This window comes from Gnatocerus cornutus, chromosome 10 (assembly GCF_029298725.1).
Source record: "Gnatocerus cornutus isolate USDA-ARS CGAHR chromosome 10, icGnaCorn1.1, whole genome shotgun sequence".
In the NCBI taxonomy this organism is placed as follows: domain Eukaryota; kingdom Metazoa; phylum Arthropoda; class Insecta; order Coleoptera; family Tenebrionidae; genus Gnatocerus; species Gnatocerus cornutus.
This window is the reverse complement of record NC_142242.1, coordinates 4,741,052-4,749,287: the sequence shown is the minus strand read 5'-3', so window position 1 is coordinate 4,749,287 and position 8,236 is coordinate 4,741,052. Positions and strand designations below refer to the sequence as shown.

At 37.1% G+C, this 8,236-nt stretch overlaps 2 protein-coding genes across 5 annotated transcripts; one reads left to right on the top strand and one right to left on the bottom strand.

The window, feature by feature from the left end:
* Positions 1–2,121: 2,121 nt before the first annotated feature.
* wdp (Leucine rich repeat protein windpipe) lies at positions 2,122–5,284 on the bottom strand. 2 transcript variants are annotated; one of them, XM_088047232.1, is made up of 2 exons: positions 5,034–5,284; positions 2,122–4,371 (listed from the first exon to the last, which is right to left on the bottom strand). In XM_088047232.1, exon 2 carries the CDS (start codon positions 4,359–4,361, stop codon positions 2,769–2,771), a length of 1,593 nt encoding a protein of 530 aa, XP_087903358.1. In that variant the 5' UTR covers positions 4,362–4,371; positions 5,034–5,284; the 3' UTR covers positions 2,122–2,768. The 2 variants fall into 2 exon arrangements, with proteins under 2 accessions (XP_087903358.1, XP_087903359.1); XM_088047233.1 differs by lacking the exon at positions 5,034–5,284 and adding an exon at positions 4,573–4,836.
* Position 5,285: 1 nt separating this feature from the next.
* LOC148167314 (uncharacterized) lies at positions 5,286–8,069 on the top strand. Of its 3 annotated transcripts, none has more exons than XM_088047231.1 (2): positions 5,286–5,389; positions 5,788–8,069. In XM_088047231.1, the coding sequence occupies exon 2, from the start codon at positions 5,788–5,790 to the stop codon at positions 7,864–7,866; it is 2,079 nt and encodes a 692-aa protein (XP_087903357.1). In that variant the 5' UTR covers positions 5,286–5,389; the 3' UTR covers positions 7,867–8,069. The 3 variants fall into 3 exon arrangements, with proteins under 3 accessions (XP_087903357.1, XP_087903356.1, XP_087903355.1); XM_088047230.1 differs by having other exon boundaries at positions 5,334–5,505; XM_088047229.1 differs by lacking the exon at positions 5,286–5,389 and adding an exon at positions 5,514–5,606.
* Positions 8,070–8,236: the final 167 nt, after the last annotated feature.

Sequence of the window (8,236 nt, the reverse complement as noted above, 5' to 3'; positions counted from 1 at the left end):
TAATGAATGGAATTTGCACAGAAATTTGACGGTGGCAGTCCAACTTTTGTCCCTCAAACCCAAGTCCAAACAACTAATATCTATAATGACAATAATTATAAATTCATCATGATACTTTAATGTGAAGGCTACCAGTTAATATGCAATTCGTTGTATTCTCAAACAGGTGCTGTACAACATAAAAATTAAGTTGCATTTTAAAGACAATTATATCTACTCTAGCAACGGCTTGGTTCAAGATAATTAATCATTTTGATAGAAGTGACGCAGTGAAAGGCATTTAAATATTATATGGGCAATTCCTTGAGATTATAAATCCGTTAGACATTTATTATAAATTCGCATACAGCAGCTAAAACCACGTAGTTTGATAGGATTTAAGTTAAAGTTCAGCTAAATCACCGATAATTCCATATAAATATGTTTGAATATCGAACTTTGTGGCGAGAACCAAAGGGTCATTTCAAGTGAAACTACGACAGACAGAAAAATGCGGTTTTCGCTATCGTTTTTGTTGCTAAAAATTCGGTTTTACATAGCCCAAATTCAAAAATAATTTTTTTTTAAATTTATTTCGTGTCAAAAATTTTTCGGTGGACATTTTTCCGGGATTTTCGGGTTGTCGCCAGAGGGCAGAAATTTTGAAGCTTCGGAATACTCAGTGTTTCATATCTCCAAAACTACGACAGATAAAAAGAAGCGGTTTTCTCGCTAAGAATTCGGTCTTACATATCGTCGGTTTAAGTTGTAAAGTTGCTGAGTCCATTTTTGGATAAAATAAAATAAAACGTTTAGCGTTGGGTTCTTCTGTTTTATTTCTTCGGAATTAAAAAACATTCTATTTTCAGTCCTCAAATTTTCAAGTTTAGATATGACGACAAAAATGTGAAAAATTTAGATTTCTTGATCTCCGCTTCGTTGAAAAAATTCAAAATAAAATTAGCAACTTAAAAATTCAAATTCCATCAGCAGAGATCTTCTAATTCTATAACAACGAAATTTGAATCTCGTACTATCTTTAAAAAGTTTTATCCATTTTGGAGCAAAAAAAAACTTTTAAAATGTGAATTTTTATAAAGAATTAAAAATTTTGATTTCTTTTATTAAAATTTTAAAATTTGTAACATTGGAACGAATGGAAAATACAGAAAAAATGAGCCCGCCCAATTCATGTCAATTAAAATAGTAAATTAATTTCCCAGTACATTCTTGTTTTTATTTTTATTGTATAAAATTAAACATGTAAACAATGTTGAACTCAATTTTTGGGCAGGAAAATAGTGTCTTAAAGTACATTGAATGGAATTTCGCAATGACTTCAGCGACGTCAGACGACAGACAAGGTTTCACTAATTTAGCATCATCAGGACAAGTATGATTACACAAACTAAAAACAATAAAAACTTCACCATATTCTGTGGTGGACGTGGTCTAGCAGATTGATTAAATGCAAATTATACGTTTATGGTAGGTCTAAAAGGTAATAAGTAAGTAGACAACATTCCTTTAATTTTTTACGATTTGATATGGACTCAGAACGCATCAGGAATGTTATGTTATGATATCAACTCCCCTTTTCACGTTATACTGTTATACTATCGAGATGAACCCCTGCAAAGGACCCTTCGTCATTTCCTGGAAGAAGTGTAGTCCAAATCTATTCTTAATCGCGTATTAAAGTCAACCTTCAGGATTGTTGACGTATAATTATATTTTTAAGAGTTAGACCACACTGGCGGTCATCTTGAGGTCCAGAAGACGCACGCGATGTGAATCTATGCACGTTCACCAGTTTCCTGTTTCCGAAAGTAATTTTATTTTTGAAATTCCACTGCTAAGAATATTAATCCAAGATCTTTAACTTTGAAATATCTAATCTTATCTCTATTCTATTTTCGTCGTGTTGTGTTGTAACACTGAGTGAAGGCAATGTTATTTAATGTTAGCAGTTATAGCTAATCTCGAGTTTAAAGGGTAAAAATTTGTCAGACCTTGGACATCGTTAATTGAATTTAAATGAGTAGTTCGATTATTTTATTAGCTGCTAATTTCGTGGAGAGGAATTGTAGGTTATAAACAGTTAAGAGGGACCTTGAGACTCGTCTCTGAAGAATGAAACAGTTTATTTGAACGATTTATTAAGTTGCAAAACTGATACAAAACGAAATGTGAATATGAGTATGTTCACACTACATTTACAACACTTATATTATAAAAACTTTTTCTAAAGTCTACCCTGTTCTCGATCCATGGTTATTCGCGAAGAACCTTGCAGTTTCGTCAAGTGCAAAATTTAAAAATTTTTGGGAGCTGGCCAATTTTGCTGTTAGTTTCGATCTTCAAAATAAATAAGTAGAAAACAAATAAAATAAATCACATTCGTAAACTAACGCTAGATTAACCTAATTTAAGTTGCAACAAGAATCCAATTTCACAACTTATCGAAACTAATGGCACTGGATGATACTCTTTGAGTAAGGACCGAGTTATTACCAGAAAGTACTTTTTTAGTCTACAGTAAAGGCACCAATCCTGCTACAAAATTGTAATATCTCTCCACATTAAAAAATTACTTTGGTAACAGTATAAATATGTAAACATAAAAATAAGTAAATATACAATAGTCTATAACAGTCGAACATGCGGACTTACGTAAGTATCGACTTGACGCCGAAGACTAAATAATAGGAACGACCGCGATATAAGATAATTTGTATCACAAAACGTATTCTTCTATTAAATACTGAGGTATTCACATCACTAGTACCTTAATTGGAATTTATTGCGGTGGTGACCATTTCTCCTTCACTGTTGAGCTGGCGATGCACCCTCAACGGAGTCTTCGGAATGGCTTCGACAAGTTCTCCCGCTTTAATCGTCACCCTTTCCGGTTGCGGTGTTAAAGAATTGTGATTTTGCGGCCTAAGCTCCACATCTTCCAACTCACTTTCGTCGTTAACAGGAGACTCTGTATCGTCTGCAATTTTTCCATTTCCATTCAACAAACGCGCGCTTTCCGGAGGTTTCGAATTAAGCTCCTTTTTCACGTCGTTTGATTTCCCCAAAGGCTTCATTTCTTCGCCAAAACCATTCTCAGTGGCCTTGTTCCTCTTACGATTAGTCTTCTTCTTCTTTTTGTTGAAATAGTAAATCAACAAAAACGCGATAAAGGCTATTAGTAATCCAGTTATTATGTACACGGAGTGATTGTTGTTCTCGTCAAAACTCGCTCTTTCCATTTCACCAATAACAGTGTCGTTCGTTGGAAAAGACTCGACGTCATTAACATGTTCTTTATCACTCGTCTCGTTGAAGTTTGTCGGTTCTTCTTTCACGGAAGGTTCAACTATTTCTACAGTTGGGGTAGTAGGTGCGTGCTCCACTTGCTCCACTTGCTCCGCGTGCTCGCGTGGAATGATATCATCAAAAATAATCTCCAGCTGTTTCTGAACATTCGGAAGTGGAGACGCGTTCTTTTCGTCTTCTAATCCAATAGGTCGTGGAGTTGAGCAGTTAAAATGACACGCTTGCGGGTGTTCAATTGGTAGAATTGGAATCCAACCACTACCTTCTTCACCCTCGCCACTTCCTTCTTCCACATACTCTTGTGCTCCATGTTCTGAAGCGATCTCTTCAGCTTTGATAAACTGTTCTTCATCAGTGAGCGCTGGGTAGGACTCGCTTGCGGTTTCGACGTCTTCAAGTCCCGATCCTGGTTCATCCCCTAACATAACATTCAACAAGTTTTCTTTGATCAACGAACAATTGACTGAGCTCAAAGACTTTCCGTGGAATTCTTTCGGAGAGAAGCACGTTAAATTCTCCGATACGACATTCTCTTTTAATAATTGTTCATAAATCGCCAAGTTATCACAGTCACAATCGATCGGATTGTCATGAAAGTCAAGAATGTTGAGTTGTTTTAGATTCGCCCAGTCCTTTGGAAAATTCGCGATAGAATTATGCGACAAATCAATAACACGCAAATTTTTCGGTAATTGAGCAAAACTGACTGTAGTCAAATGATTATGACTTAAATTGAGACTCTTTAGTTTTGGCAAGTAGGGAAATTGCGGTGGTACCCCAGAAATGTGATTGTCTGCCAAATCCAAAACGTGTAAGTTCTTCAAATACTTTAACTTCAAATCGATGTTAACTAACGACGCGTTATTTATGTTTAAACGCACTATTGTTGCTTCTTGTTTCGGCAAAAGTTTTTTGATGAATTCGTACGAAGAACACGAGACTTCAAAGTGTTCGTCTTGTTTTTGGCAGGTGCAAGAGTCGGGACACGAGACGTCGGCAATGGAAGCGCCCCAGGCTAAATGCAAGACAGTGGTGGCTATCACAATGAACTTCATGTTGGTGGTTCTGTAAAAAAACATGAATTAGAGTCCAACAATTTAATTTTTCCAATAAATATTAAGCACGCGCGGGTGTCATCCTGTGAGAGAAAATTATACAGGATAATGCAGTACTTCCGTAGTACTTGTCCACGCATCTTGATGAATGCACAAGGATACGAATCAAAGGCCAACAATGAAATTAAATATTGCGTAATGGAGTACGTACTGAAGACTTGCAAAAGGACCGATGATTGGAACGAGACTACCACTGCTTTCTAGCCCAATATTATTGGTCGCACGATGTCGTATGATTCACTCTCAAAAAGCGGGCGAAATGTAGGTAGGCTGTCGTAACGGTGCAATTCGCCGGTTTACTGTTTTCAAAGAAATTCGTGGTGGTACCGCAAGCAAAAGTAACACACCTTCAATTATAACTGTGCCATTGGCTCCAAATTTAACTTGTACTTTCCAACATAAAATTAATTACTACGAAAGAGAAAGTTACACCGCCAAATAAGCCGCACTAGTTTCATCTCGCCGTGATATATCGGGATTAAATAAAAAATGTGAACACACCGACGCATAAATGAATTTCGAAAAAATGGTAATCGTATACTGGTTGACCCATAAGTTCAAGTACGATAATATAAATTTATGAAGATCCTAATTAAAATATTAAAAACTCACTAGAAATGCAGTCAAAATTGCACTAGCACTAAGTTAAACTGTCTGTAACCGCTGTCCAGACCCCACTGCACTCACATGTTGGAATATGACATTAGTGTTCTTATCTTGTAGAGTCAAACATAAATTTAATAGATTCTCTCCGAAGCGAACAAGTTAAATGAATTTGAACAGAGCGCGCGCTTAACTTTGAACGGTGGTGGATACAGAGTGAAACATGAGTGAAGCAGTACTGCCGTGCTCACAAATGCGTTACGCAATGATTCGAGCTTTAACCGAACGACCTGCACCATCTATCCACATTCTATCGAACGAACGACGAGGAAGTGGGGAGGCTCTTACCTGACGACCTGACGTAGGTAGGTACTCAAAGGTACGACGTACAGGTAAAGTAGTAGTACATTGCATAAAGTGTTCAGTTTTACGTGGTGCTCTTGCCCAGTTTTCCTCAAATTCTGTTGTGATTCTACAAACGGTAAGCATAGTTTAGTTGTAGACGATATATCAAACATCGAAGGCGAAGTTCTTTGTGTAATTAACAGTGTCCTCGTAAGATGCGCAATGAATTGCACCAAGGTTAGTTCCAGTCCAACAATAGAGTGACAATTTTTGGACGATACGACTAAATTATCACTTTTCATCGCAAATTAGTTCGCCTATCTACGTGTCAGTGTACAGCTTAAGCGTTATCATTGTTTATATAAACGCCATATCAACATATTGCGAAACCGTGTCTAATTATTGTTTTTTAATTTAGATGCGAATACACCCCCTTTGTTTGCTCCTAGTCGTCGCTGTTTCGACAATAGAAGCAACAACCAAACGGCCCACGACCAACTGCATTATTGGCTGTCGATGCAACGAAACTGATGTAAGACAAGTGAAAATATACCAATGTGACAGTCCTATCACTCTCACAAAAGATGCCCTAAGTGGTGTTTCGAACACTTCAACGGATTTTTACATTAGAAACGTATTCATTAAACGCATCCATAACGATGCCTTCTCGGATTTTAAACAGCTCGAGAGAGTTATTATTGAGGATGCAAACATTGAGTCCATTGACTCGGACGCCTTTGATTTACCCGAAATGACGGGAATTACTTTCACAAAAACTATATTCGGGGAGATTCCACAAATTACCGCAGAGTATGTCCAAGAACTCATTTTCAAAGAGTGCAAGTTGACAAAAGTACCAAACTTAGACAATGTACCCGCTTTAGAATTTCTAAATTTACAAAACAATCTTATCAAGGAGATAGACGAGGCGACATTCTCTCTAGTGAAAAATCTAGATGAAGTGAATTTAGCCAACAACAGCATTTCGAAACTGCCCAGAAATCTCTTCAAGAATAACACAGATTTTAGTGTGTTAAACCTGAATTACAACCCTTTGGTAACATTCGACTTAGACATAACTTTCCTAGAGCACAGTAGATTAACCGGAAAAGTAACCAAAGAGTCTTCTCTAGAGTCTTTGTCTTTGGCCCACTGCAACTTGACATCGTTCAACCGCAGCGTTACCGAAAATCTTGTCTCGCTTATTTCGTTGAATCTGAGCGATAACCAAATTTCTGTCTTTGAAATCGATGTCTTCGCCCCATTGAAGGAGTTGAACTATATCTACCTTTCAAACAACAAGTTGGTGGATTTAGATGATGACATTTTCTACGAAAACAGCCGGTTGGATGGAATTGTTCTTGATAACAATCAGTTTGAAGCCTTGCCAAAATTCAAGACTCGGGGAGACGTCTTCCGAACCTCCAGATTTTCATGTAAAAACTGTGGATTGACCTCCGTAGTCGGCGCTTTTGACAGTATGACCGGCTTGGTTTCCCTTGATCTGTCTAACAACAAACTGACAAGTATCGATGGAGTATTCGTCACATCGAACACTCTCCAACAACTTTTCTTGTCCAATAACCAAATTGCCACGATTGGAATTAATTCTTTCGCAAAGATTTCCCAGCTTCAGATTTTGGATTTGTCGAACAACCCACTCTTGCCTCTAGATCCTGTTGTGTTTACTTCATTGCCCCAAATGAAAAAACTTGACGTTAGTGGTGCTAATTTGAGACAGTTGTGGACCAACCATAACGCAGAACTTCCCGCTTTGGAACAATTAGTTGTTGATCATAATCAACTGTCTTCGATTTCTGTCGGCGACGTCAAAATCATGCCTAAATTGCAATCAATAAATCTCGACGGAAATCCTTTGGTCTGCGAGGAAAATCTTGAATTCGTAGATTATGTTCTAAAAAACAATATTTATCCGGTTTCTCCCAAAACTCATGAAGATTTCAAGAGGCATGCTGAATTAATTGACACTCCAACGACGAATTGGACGTTGCTTTTCCCATGTTTTGCGGATTACTCTGATCTGTCGATGGATAATAAAATGATAATAGACAATATTGACGATAATAACATCGATATTGATAATTACGACGATGAAGACGACGACGACGCAGATTACGAGACAGAAAGTTACAACGCTGTTGTAGAAGCTTCAGTTTTGAACACGAGTGGTCTTAACTTAGCCAAAGCTTCGTACATTCTTTCTGTAACTTCAGTGTTCATTTTGACGGCACTTTTGGTTCTTTTTGTTGCTGTACTGGTGACACTTTTGATTTTGAAGAGAAACAAGTCGTTCAACATGCATAATGGAAACCTTCCTCGACTGAAGATACCGTTATGGCATACAACTCCTGGACAGAAAAAGCACAGCGGGTCGGTTTACAGACCGCTTTCTGAAGAACTTTCTGGTTCTCGTACGCCGATTATTAATAGATACGAGTTCAAGCAGACTCCACAAATTCATAATTCATTACATTAATTTTAGGCAAATTATGAACTGTTTTTTGATTACTTATTATTATGTCGTTGTTTATACATATTATGCGCTTATTATACGTAGGTTTAAATTAGAGAGGTTTTTTCTTCTTCTTCAGTTGTGCACTTAATTAACTTACGCCATAAACTCATTATAACACCGAAAACTGACTTGTAGATAATGAAAACAATAAATTATTATCTGGGTGTTGTTTCTATTTGTAATTTTCCGACTTGGTTTTTCGGATAATCGAAAATTTAGCAACTTCGAAGGTAGAAATGTGTTTGTTTTCTGTTTATCAGATTGTTGGAATTAACAGATCATCGCCAACGCCTCGTGTAATAATATCAGTCCAATAATTTACATTTCCGCT